This window comes from Pseudonaja textilis, chromosome 2, assembly GCF_049901715.1.
Source record: "Pseudonaja textilis isolate UNSWEBS1 chromosome 2, rPseTex1.2, whole genome shotgun sequence".
Classification (NCBI taxonomy): Eukaryota; Metazoa; Chordata; class Lepidosauria; order Squamata; family Elapidae; genus Pseudonaja; species Pseudonaja textilis.
The window spans coordinates 155,040,766-155,053,870 of NC_141991.1; the positions used below are offsets into that span (position 1 = coordinate 155,040,766).

Sequence of the window (13,105 nt, forward strand, 5' to 3'; positions counted from 1 at the left end):
ATCACGTGCACATTAGAACAGGCAGTCCAGGTGATCAGAGTGGAGTTTGTCAGGAATGGCGTCTCAGTTCTATTCTCGAGATTGCCAAGCTTTAAAGCAAATTCTATAAACTTGAGTAACTCATACTGGTCTGAATTCTGAAAAATGTAGCATGCACGATATCACGTGGCTTTAAATATTAATTTGATTATATTCATTGATTTATTTATATTTTATGTATTTATATTTTATATTTTAATAGTATGTTTAGGACATAGTCTAAAGTCATTGTATAGAACGAGTAAATAAATAACTTCCTATGTAGAATTGCATATTTATTGGAGTCAACATTTTCTTAACTTTCTTCTATTATTCCTTTGAAATGCAGAATGATTTGTAAAGTTTAAAAAACAGAGTAATCTCAATCTTGCCTTTCCATCTGCAAAGATTTCCTCGCTAACGGCATTTTTCCATTAATCTTCTGGAAACGAGCTTTCTGAATAACGACCTCAAATATGTCACTTTTTGTCTTTCCCCACAAGTTGAAGTGGTGCAGTCTACGAAGCAGGCGGAGGCAAATGCTGATTATATCTAGAGTGACGTCACAATACATGCCTTGTACTGTGCATGTTTATTGTGTATCCTTTGATCAGCTGATCTAGAAACAAGCGAATCGTCCCGAAAATTGCAGTTCCCGGCAGCTGCGTTTTCTCATCGCGATTGTTAAGAGCGCTGGAACGGTCGATTAAGGAGACAGGGATAGTCGAAGGCAGTGTCCGTATCTGTTCAAGCCATGAAGTTCCAGTATAAGGAAGACCATCCTTTTGAATACAGAAAAAAAGAAGGAGAGAAAATCCGAAAGAAATACCCAGACCGAGTTCCTGTGAGTAGGGAGGCGTAAAATCGCGCTTTTATCTATAGGACCCATGGACTTTTGAGCTAATATAACGCGCCTTATTTGTCGGGGAGTTGAATTTTGTTGCCTGATTTTTTTCAGACGATAGGCTCACCTCTTGATCCTTTCAATCTGTGATACTGAAGCTGAGGTAGAGACTGGCAATATGCCAGTCTCTACCTCAGCTACAGTATCACAATATTAACAAGTTGAAAGGATCAAGAGGTGAGCCTATCCTCTGAAAATATGTGTGCATGTGTGCATGTGTGTGTATAGATATGTATATGTGTGTGTGTGTATATATATATATATATATACTGGAATGAGGCAAATAAATTTCTTAAGCAGCATATAGCATATAGGACAAATCATAAAAAAAATCAGGAAGAGACATGAAAAAAGGTATTAGGGTGTGTGTGTGTGTATACACACACACATATATGCACACACATATATACATATGTATGTATGTATATATATATATATATATATATATATATATATATATATATATATATATATATATATATATATATATATATATATATATATATATCTGCTTGCACTGGCACGAAGCTGAAAGCATCAGCCTGAGGATGGCGAGTGGGACCTTGCCGAAACGTCGCCAAGATACTCTTAATCTTACATGGGAAAAGACCCGAACACATTTAGACCTGCATATATACGTATACATACATACATACATACATGCATACATATGTATATATGTGTGTGTATATATGTGTGTGTGTGTGTATACACACACACACACACACACCCTAATACCTTTTTTCATGTCTCTTCCTGATTTTTTTTATGATTTGTCCTATATGCTATATGCTGCTTAAGAAATTTATTTGCCTCATTCCAGTATCTTCCCTAGAAAAGATTAAGGGAGAAGGATCACTATAGTTTTAGTAAAATAATGGTCAATTTTAAGCCTCTAATTATGCTTCTGGAAAGATCCATTTGCTGAGATGAATCATAGCCCCCTTTTTTTCTTTAATCCTGGGATATTTTTGGTCCTTTTGTTTCAAATAAGTAGAATATGGCTTGCAGTACTACTTGACAGTAAATTGCAGTGATATCAATGGGGCTAACTTCCAAGTAAAGCTGTTAATAAGCCTGCATTCTCCACCCATAATGCAGCATGATTCAAGGTACTTGTTTATAAGACAGGTCAAGATAGAGAGTATCTGACCATACAGTCACCAGGAGTTAAACCCAACCAATATCACCTGATTAACTAGGAAGCTTTCAGTTGGAATGTAATGATAATACATGTTTTTGCTTGATAATATCACATGATTTTCTAATGATAGTTCCTCATTTACTGTCGCAATATTCTTTTATAAAATTTATTATTTTGGTTGATGAATGGTGAACTAAAATAACTAATATAAATCTTATCCAAACTATCAAAAACTGTTCGTATTGTGATTACCAGTATTTTTTCAGCAGGTTGAGATTCCTCTTGATACTGTGTTAGCCAGTACCTTTAAAAAAAAATCTGTGACATAATTAATAGAAATGTAAATGACATCTTTATTGTAGACAGACAGCTGGGTTTTCCAATCTTGTGGTTTTTTTCAGGCATTTTTCTCCTATTAAATCATAAAAATACTGAACATGAGCCTAAGACACTGCAACGATCATAAATTTGAGTCAGTTGCCAAACACCTGAATTTTGATCATGTGACTATGAGGATGCTGCAATGGTCGTAAGTGTGAAAAGGGGTCATAAATTACTTTTTTCAGTGCTGTTGTAACTTTGAACAGTCACTAAATGAACTGTTGTAAGCCGAAGATTAACTGAACCATTGTAGGGTCATGCAATTACCATTTGTGACCTTTCCTGCCAATAAGTAAAGACAATGGGGAATCCAGATTTGCTTAATGTCTGCATGATTCACTTAACAACTGCAGTGATTTGCTTAACAGTTGTGGCAAAAAAGGTCATAAAATGGGAGAAATTCACTTAACTGCCTTGCTTTGCCACAGGAATTTTGGGCTCCATTGTGGTAGTAAGTTAAGGATTACAGGTACAAAATTGTCATGGGAACAGACTGATGCTTGAAAAGGAGAGCAATGGGGATTTTGCAGCTATTAAATTTATTCTACCAGATCATTCTGTGATAGGGTGAATAGATAGAAGGAGGTCATCTATGAATTTATTGCTTTATGTGTAATGTTTAACACTTTCTGTAGCTAGAAGGTAAAGAGCCTGGTGCCTTTGAATATTTCATCTTCAGAAAAATATATAAGCTTTATAAGTCTGATGGGCATATAATTTGTATTTCATGTATATTTTTAGTACATAATATATATGGTATATTAAGGTTAAGAAATGTTGGAGAAACTACAGTATTTTCTTACATCATCTTTCCCTGTTAATCCCCATGAATGCCAAAGATTTGAAAAATGTTACTATTATTAGGAATAAAACTGATAGAACTGCATTCATATAAGTGATAGGATGTTTAAGGACTATTTAGATTATAAAGAAAAATCACACTAATATCAGAGTTATCTACATATAACAACAAAATAAATTATGCACTAGGTTCTCCCATAAAATATATTTAATATAGCCAATGTTGTTGGATTACTTTCTGTTTTCTCTTATTGCTATTTTTCTCTTCTACTTTATTAAATAAAGAGATCCTTCAAGCCACCAGATAGCAGCAGAGATTTCCATCAAAGAGCTGCCATCTAGTGGCAACCAGAATCTTTGCAATATAAATTTGGTAGCCATAATTTGGTGGAATTGATGAGTCTCAGTAAAGACAAAACCAATTGCATAGCACCTCCTTCTAATCAGTAGCTGCGTGAGAGAGCTATTCAGTGGTGGGATTCAGCCAGGACGGGCTGGTTCGGGCAAACCGGTAGTACAAATTCTGGCTGGCCCCTCCCAGCCCAGTCACTCCTCATCTCATTCTTGCTCCCAGAGGGTTGCAGGGAGGCCTACTAGGCTGCATGACTGGGAGCCGCTAGGTGGCAATGGAACAGCAGCCCCGATCAGCTGGGAGACTAATCAGTCATTTCAGACAGACCTTACAACTTCTGTAGATCTTTTTCCCCCTCAGAAGTTGGAAGTCTGACTGAACCTTTTTTAAACTGGTAGTCACATGGTCGTCTTTTGTTGCCCTGCATGGAGGCATTCCAGAACACCCACCATTCTCTCACTAACCTGCTTTCCAGCTCCTGTTCTCCTGCAGGGCAACAAAAGAAGACCATGTGACTACCAGTTTAAAAAAGGTTCAGTCAGACCTTCTAAAAAAGAAGTTGGAACTTCTTCTTTGGAAGGACTTCTTTTTTGAAGTCAAAACGACTTCTCTTCAAAACTACCCTCAAAACGATGCTATAGAGCACTGCACACCAGAACAACTAGACATAAGGACAGTTTTTTCCTGAACGCCATCACTCTGCTAAACAAATAATTCCCTAAACACTGTCCAACTATTTATAAAGTCTGCATTACTATTACTTATTAATCTTCTCATCACTCCTTATCACCCATCTCCTCCCACTTGCGACTGTGTGGCTGTAACTTGTCGCTTGTATCCTTACGATTTACATTGACTGTTTCCTAATATGATTCGATTGCTTATTGTATCCTATGCCTATTATTAAGTGTTATACCTTATGATTCTTGACTCTTGATGAATGTATCTTTTATGTGCACTGAGAGCATAAGCACCAAGACAAACTCCTTGTGTGTCCAATCACATTTGGCCAATAAAGAATTCTATCTATCTATCTATCTATCTATCTATCTATCTATCTATCTATCTATCTATCTATCTATCTATCTATCATCTATGATCACCAACACCTTAAATTGCATCTGAAAGCAAACCAGCAACTAATGCAGCTCACAGAGCGATGCTATGGGCCATTTTTGACACTCCAAAACTGCCCACCCTGCCACAGCTGTACCAGCTGTAACCTCTGAATGTTCAAGGATAGCTCCATGTGGAGCAATTAAAATAGTCCAACCATGAGATGACTAGGGACTGAATAGCTAAAGGGACGTGCATAAGTGCACAATAGTGCCTATCATCCCTGTCCTATTGTCCCCAATTATTAGTTCCTATTTCTTGTATTTAAACTTATGTTTATTCTTGTTTCTGTTATATTGCAAGCTTTTGACAAATTAAATAAATAAACAAACAAACAAACAAATGAAATAAAATAAATGCAGGGAATCCTGATCCAGGAAAGGCTGCAACTGGCATACAACATGAAGTTGTGGAAAGGATCTCCTAGCCACAACTGCCATCTGCTCCTTGAGCAGGAGTTGTGAGTCCAAGACAACTCTCAAGTTGGAGGCTGGATCTGTCTGGGGCAGTGCCATCTCATCAAAGATAACAAAGTTCCAGAACTCTGAGCCCCATGTACCCAAATTCATCCAGTCTTTGCTAGGGTTAAGTTGAAGTCTGTTATCCTCTGTCTAGGCCTCCACAGCCTCCAGGCACCATGAGAGAGCAGCCACAGCATCACTTGGGTCACCAAGAGTGGTGATACAATGTTTTATTGTTTTAAAATGTTCTAAAGTTTTTATTTGTAATATTTATTTTGAATTGTGAGCCACCCAGAGTCGTTTGCTGAGATGGGCAGCTCTTTTAGATCCAGCCAATAAGGAAGAAGAAATTTTACAAATTGTTTTACTAGTCAGCTATAAAATATAATTCTTCTCTAATGCTTTCTCAAAATGGACATCAATTTGTGAGATCAAATTATATACATACAGGTAGTCCTCAACTGAGCCTAAAATTTATGTTGCTAAGAATTTTTTTGTGAATTTTGACCCATTTTATGACTTTTTTGCCACATTTGTTAAGTGAATCACTGCAGTTGTTAAATTAGTAACTCAGTTGTTAAGTGAATCTGGTTTCCCCATTGACTTTGCTTGTCAGAAGGTTGAAAAAGATGATCACATGACCCCAGGACACTGCAACCATCATAAATGTGAGTCAATTATCAAGAATCCAAATGTGACCATGGGGATGTTGTAATGGTCATAAGTGTGAAAAATGGTCATAAGTCATTTTTTTCAGTGCCGTTGTAACTTTGAACGGTCATTAAATGAACCATTGTAAGCCAAGGACTACCTGTATTAAGACTTGGACTTTATCTAAATTAATGAACATACCTTTAGATTGTTTTTGTTTAAAAGGGTTTGTATCAGTTCATGACCCTTGACTTTTTATTTTCAAATATTAAAGTAATATTTTTCATATGTGTATGTCATTTATCTCTTTAAAAAGATTGGGGAATATAGTGATAATGGGAGAGACTTGAATAGTTTACAACATTGTGATGAGAAGTCCCTCACCTGTTTTATAAGGATATGGTCCCTTCAAAATAAATTTATTTATTTTTTGTTCCTTTCTCTAGGTTATAGTGGAAAAAGCACCCAAAGCTAGAGTACCTGATCTGGACAAGAGGAAGTACCTTGTTCCATCAGATCTCACTGGTAAGAATATCTTGTTTCATACACTTTAACTACAGTATATTACTTGCTAAGTAGTAATTGTATTAATTTCAATTTAAGTCTTGGCAGCTTACTTGATGATTTTGGGACAAAAATCCTTTCTTTTAGCTCAACCAAATTGGTAAGGGGTTCAAATAAAATCTTTATTATTCAAAAGCATAAAAATGCAATAAAATAAAATTATATCTATAAAAACTAAAAAGTGTAAGAATAAAAATCTAAAAATAATCTTTAAAAGGGGCCTACAAGGAGGGTTAAGAGCAATGGCTAGAGATAGGGGAACATGACGAACTAAATACATATCATACGTAGCACTCTATAGTGATAAACTAGGTGCTCATTAAAACTGGTTTGTGACACAGATAATTTTCTGACAAATTTCAAATGCAACTACACAGAACCTGACAACATTTTATGTTGTGACAAGTTTAGTATCTAGGAGCAGCAGGGAGGCGTAGAATTATCCTGTCCATCTCGGTCCATCATGCAATAATGGTGAGATGAAGCTAGTGTGACTATTCTGTAATGTGTTCTATAGTACATGTTTTATAGTTTCTATATGTCTGGAATCACAGGGACATTGATTTTTTTAGGTAAGGGATCTTTTTGTATTGACCTTCAAGGACATTGCATGGATGGTATGACATTGTGCCAAAGTAAAGGCCCTTCAACGATCAGGTACTTCAAGATTAGTTAATTATGCCATAGGAGAGGCATACTTAATTGTCAATAAAGTTTGCAGTCCTGGCTAGATTCTGTCAGTGCTCTCTGTCCATTATTAGCTGTTTAATGAAAGCTTTGGCCTGATATGCTGCATAGAAGACCTGGAGTGAAGCCCAAGTATGAGATTTCAGTTTTTACTATATTTTTCCACATGGACTGAAAATCGTCCCTCATAGTGAGGCAAGGCCAAGGGGCAAAAAGGATAGTATGAAGCAGTAGTTGAGTACGTTACCCACACTCTAGCTTTTACTTTTATGAGGCCTGTCTCTTGTCTAGTGGCATTAGAGCCATGTTTTGGGGTTTGAAGGGCTAATCATAGGAATCTGTACTGAACAAGTTATAATGGTACAAAATTAACTCAGGCAATATGAGTGCTCCAAGATCTATAAGAATAACACCTCTGGTAGTGAGCTGCATTAGTTGCCATTTTGTTTCTAGGTCCAATTCAGACTGCTGGCTATAATTTTAAAGTCCTCCGTGGCATGTAAAGAGGATATTTGAGGAACCACCTCTCACCAGTTATATTTATCAGATCCAACAAAAGAGACATATTGCAGATCCTGTTGACCAGGGAACTTCATCAGGCAGGACCTAAGAAGAAAGTGTTACTGATATGGGTCTCATCCTGGAATATTGTTATCTCTGAGGTGAAGCTGGCCCCAACCCTATTGGCATTTCAGAAGAACTTTAAAACATGGTTTAATTAACTTGGGGATCCCCTCATAGAGTGAAGCTTGCTAAATGGGCAATGACAATTAACAAAATTCATTCTCTTACCACAATTTTGTTTGTTCTTGTGTTTATTTTATTTTAATCAGTGATTTATCAGCTCTTGCACTTTATCAGCTTTTTCTTCCTCTGTGGAAGAGTGGGAAAGAAAGCTGGACATCCTGACACCTCCCACTGTGGGAGACAGCTCAGGTTTCACTCAGTGGGGGAGAAAGGCTTTGGAAATTGCCTTTTCATTTACATTCATCATTAATATTGTAATCCATCTCTTTGTTTTTCAAACCAATTATTTGTATTTAAAAAAATTAGCCTTCTTGAAAGCCATTGAGAAGGCGTGGTATGAATTCTGCACTTGAGTGGAAATACAGACACTTGCACTCTCAAAGTTCACAATGCTTCCTCGCTTGGGGTGCACCACTGCTTTACTGGTGTGTTCAACTTTGTGACTCAGCTACACTCTTTAGCTGTGGTGGGCTGCAGTTCCCATCACCTTTGGGAGGCCTGGGCGATGGAAACTTTAGGTGAGGCTCCTCACAACTGAAGTAATCTGGCTCACCTATGGTCAGGTTGGCCATTGCGAGAGACTCGTCCTACATGTGTGGTGGAGCTGGAGGATGGGGATGGCCTCCAAGATTATATCAGATTAGAATAATTTCATTGTCACTTTGCGTGTACACTAATTTGCATACATTAAAATGAAATTTTGTAGCTTCTCTATATACCTCTATCATTCCAGACACTGAATCTAGTTTATTTACCATTCTTACAAGTGATATGCACACTATCACGTGACATTGGCTATCTATCTGCCATAGGATAATATAAACCTTCTGGTTTTTCCTATTTCATCAGAATGTTTTACAATTGGGACTGGGAACTTAGTTTTATGAGAGACTGAGGGAACTGGGTATGTTTAGCTTTGAGAAAAGACAATAGGGAATATGAAAGTAATTTCTGACTATCAGGAGCTTAGTGCATAGAAGAAGGTCAAGAACCAATTATTAAAACAAGGTTGATCTTTGCTGAATGTGTCAAATAGCAGGCTGGGCAACTATCTGTCAGGTAATACATAACTCAAGAAGTAGATTCGGCCTAACCAGACTATTCCAACGGAGCCTATGATTTATATATGTATCATTCTATACTTTATTTTATTGGATTTATTTAAACATAAACTATGATTTTATTTATATATTATATAAATTATGACTAAAAAGATTATGAACTATGACATAAGAAAAAAATGAAATAAAAGTACCCCCCACCACAGATGAACTGGAACAGCCCCTTATTCCTGCATATCCCCAAATGGCCATTTCTCAAAGTGGGGTGGGGGGGAATGGCAAAGAAAACTCTTTTCTCCAATCCTTTTCCAAGCTGATGGGAGGACAAGGAATGCCGACTCCCCCTCCCTTTCAAAAAAAAGCCCTACTCGGAGAGAGGCCCCAGGGTGGCCCTGAGAGCCATGGGTTCCATTCCATGGGTGGGAGAAGACAGTGGACATCAGGCAGCTCCGGGGAAGGGGCAGCTTCAATCAAGATCCCTGCTGACAATGTGGGGGGGAGGGGGTTGGAACCCCAGACCAGCCAGAGATAGTCCTTAGGATATTCCACAGTGGGTGAGCAGTTAAGAGTGCAGTACTGCAGGCTACTTCTGCTGACTGCCAGCTGACTGCAATTTGGCAGTTCAAATCTCACCAGGCTCAAGGTTGATTCAGCCTTCCATCCTTCCGAGATGGGTAAAATGAGGACCCAAATTGTTGGGGGCAATATGCTGACTCTGCTTAGAGAGGGCTGTAAAGCACTGTGAAGCGGTATATAAGTCTTAAGTGCTAAGTGCTATTGCTATACTCAGGTTATGAAAAATAGATTTCCCCCTGAGGAATATTTGAGAAAGAGACTTTCCTGGATATGGCCCGTTCCAGCTGCAGCCATTTGGCCTCCAAGCCACTCCCCTAGTATGGGACTTCCCCCTGTCTTGGCAATGAAGCTGACCTTCCCTTCCCATCACCCAGGAGACCCTCTACATTAGGCCTTCCCTCTGCTGATCCTGGGTGATTCGCCCTCCCTTCTCCTCCTTAGTTAGCCTCCTCCTGCATTTCCCCCTGTTTCCAAGTGAGCTGGAAGGAGCCCAGAGGCCCCTTTCAGAGAAGGACCTTCAACGCTCCCTGGGGCAATTTGGGAACCTAAATGGACGTCTAGTCCACCCCTCAGATTCTCAGCACAGTAGCTGAGAATCATGAAGAGACCACAGAAAGTGGAGGGTCCCTTCAGGAACTGCCATGAACCTCCTCCTTGAGCTGCAGCCTCCCTCCCTATACTGAACGCAATTTCTCAGGTTGTCTCTGCGCAGAACTATCTCCTCCATTGGGTGAAGTCACAAAGGACTCTGCCCAGGGACTGAGGATGCAGGGAGAATTCCCATTGGTGCTGCCGGTTGTTCTGGCCCCTCCTGTCTCAAAAGTCTGAGATAAATGCTTTCTCCGCCCAATTCAGAACTGCCAATTCCTCCTTTGAGGCTGGAAGTATCTGGCCGGGACACACATACACACCTATTCATTTCATAGATGAAGATTTCTGCCACAGGAAGAGTTACTGTGCTGGATGAGAAGAGGTGAGGGGCAGCCTTGAGGGTCATACACAGATACCCCCACAATCCAAAGGGAAGCCTCCTAAAACCCTCACCTAAACCAGGAAGAGGCAGAGAAGATTTGCAGGGATCCCTCCTAGCTCAGTTGGATCCTCCTCCCAACATCCCCCCCATGGGGGAATCCTCTGCTTGGCGCTCTCAGGAAAGGCACAGCTTTACTTCATGGGAGAAAAAGGTGATTTCCTTCCTTGAAACACACGTCTCTCTTGCTCGGAATGTCTGGACGAATCAGCTCCTTCAGTTTTCCTGCCCCTCAATGCCAAAGGTGAAGGAATCTCCCTCTTTCTTTCTGTGGGTTAGCCTGGGAGGGGAGGGGTGAGATTTCACCTGGTTCACCAACAACAAAAAGTTAGCTATTGGTTCTACTGAACTGGTGAGAACCAGCTGAATCCACCACTACCCCCCAGAATCGAAGTTGAGATAGGCAGCAATACAAAGGTAATTAAACAAAATAAATATGTTAAAAGAGGAGACAAGAATAGTAATTCAGGAAACCAAATACTAATACAGGTAGTCCTCAACTTATAACCACAATGGAGCCCAAAATTTCTGTTGTTAAATGAGACATTTGTTAAGTGAGTTGTGCCTCATTTTACAACATTTCTTTTTTTTCCAAAGGTTTTTTATTTTTATTTTTTACACATCTCTTCACGTGAGCAACGTGATTCCAGATTACAATATTTATACATAGTCATAGTTCAACTTTCAACTTTCTTAATTAATATCACTTCAAAATATTATCCATTCAACTAATCTTTAGATAAATTTCCCTTTCATATTTCAATTCATTAATTCAGTATCAAAATCATTTCATCCTCACATATATTTTCAATTTTTTATCCCCTATTATTTCCATTTTCAGCTTACCACCTATTTTATGTTACTTTATGTATATTATTATCATCTATAACTTTCTCAAGACCAAAATATAATTAGACAGTCAATGAAAGAAAAAATGAGTAAAAGTAAAGTAAGATTAATACATTTAGGATCCACATGGTATGTCCTCCCATCTACAATATATCTTATATCTATTCCAGAGATATAATCATTTCATATTTTTTTCTTTGTTTCTAAAATTTATCTATATAATTTTAATAAATTTTCATTCCCCTGCTTTAATTATAATATAATTCATCCATTATAAATGTTTTACATTCCCACATAAGCCCTTCTAGTTCATCATATTTTCTATTTTCTCATATCCTTTGTATAACCAATTGTATTTTCAATTTCATGTATATCACAAAGAAAAAAATAAAATAAAAACAGAGTTAATTTCCCCTTTTACTTCCCTTTGACCAATTTCAACCTATAGCATTTATATAACTCTAATCACACTTTTTAAACATAATTAATACCAAATTTTCACCCAATCATCATTTTCTGTTTTCCTAATATCATTTAAATAGTCATTAGCATATTTTAGAATACACACACACACATATAAAAAGAAAGGATTAATAACAATAGAATCCTCTTAATATCACTCAACCCATCTTCATTTTTCTCATCTATAATTATCTAATAATCTTAAGGTAATTCCCAGTAAGTTATAAGCTTCAAATCTCCCCAGTCTGCATTTCTAATAAAAAAATACAAAGATACATTCCCATGTGGTGTCCCCTTTTTATGCTATAACTAACCCTTATCTCTAAATCTCTCAGCCTTGTCATTTCTCTTAGTTTTAGCCAGCTTTCCCTTAATTAAGTTTTCCTGCCCTTTCTTCTTTATCCCTCTTTTTTCCTCTAATATTACATTTATTTCCATCTGCCAGTCCCTCATCTTTCCTCCCCCCTCACTTTCCTTTTCTCTTTTTTGAAATTTCTTCCTGCACAGCTGTTTCTTCTTTTGCTTACTCTTGGGAGCTTTTTCTCTTTTATTTATTATCTCTGTCGTCAATGTCTTAGTTTTAGTTCCTTTGTGTCTTTTGCCAATGTCTCTGAATCTTTGTGTCCATCCTCTTCTTTTGGCTCCTCCTCTCTAGAATTCCTTTGTTCTGCTATAAATTGCATTACTTTTTCTGCCAGTGTGTCCAATAAACCCCTTCGTTCTTTTATTATTTCTTTCACAGTTTGCAGTTCCAACTTAAATTCTTTGCTTGCTTCTTCCATTTTTTTAATCAATTGTGTTATTCTTTATTTTATTAAAGTTAATTGTAAACCTTGCCAAGAGACTCCACTTATATTTCTTTTTGTTATTGGTCCTTCTGTTTCCTTCGCACAGTCAACCCCCAACAGTCCCAAGATATTGCCTTTCTTTGTCCTCTTGCTGCAGTCTCCCCCTTTTTCTTTTAAGCTTCCGGGGCTCTTGTTATGTTATGTTGTGTCTTTTATTTCATGTCATTTCTCATTCACACATTTAACAGACATTCAGGAAAAAAAATGCCTTGTACCATTAGGTGGCGCTCTATATCGCTTCCACTTTTCAAAGTGCTTTTTCCCCCTTTTTTTCAATTATATTAATGTTAATTTTCAAGCCTTAGTTCCATTATAACTCTTTTGTAGTCCAGATTTTTATTTACCTTATATTGTTTTCTATTCGCCGCTGTTGTAATCTCAAGTGAGGAATCTTTCATTCTGCTTTTTGGGGTTATTAAAATAAAAGGTTCAGCTTCTCTTGTCTGGATACAC

The 13,105-nt window shown here is 37.7% G+C and overlaps 1 protein-coding gene across 1 annotated transcript in view; it reads left to right on the forward strand.

Annotated features, from left to right (window-relative positions):
• The first annotated feature begins 588 nt into the window (after positions 1 to 588).
• GABARAPL1 (GABA type A receptor associated protein like 1) overlaps positions 589 to 13,105 on the forward strand; it is a 52,366-nt gene continuing 39,849 nt past the window's right edge. Inside the window, exons 1-2 of the mRNA XM_026713257.2 lie at positions 589 to 862; positions 6,275 to 6,353. Of these exons, the coding sequence (XP_026569042.1) occupies positions 773 to 862; positions 6,275 to 6,353 (169 nt within the window). The 5' untranslated portion in view covers positions 589 to 772. The remainder of the gene's footprint in view (positions 863 to 6,274; positions 6,354 to 13,105) is intronic.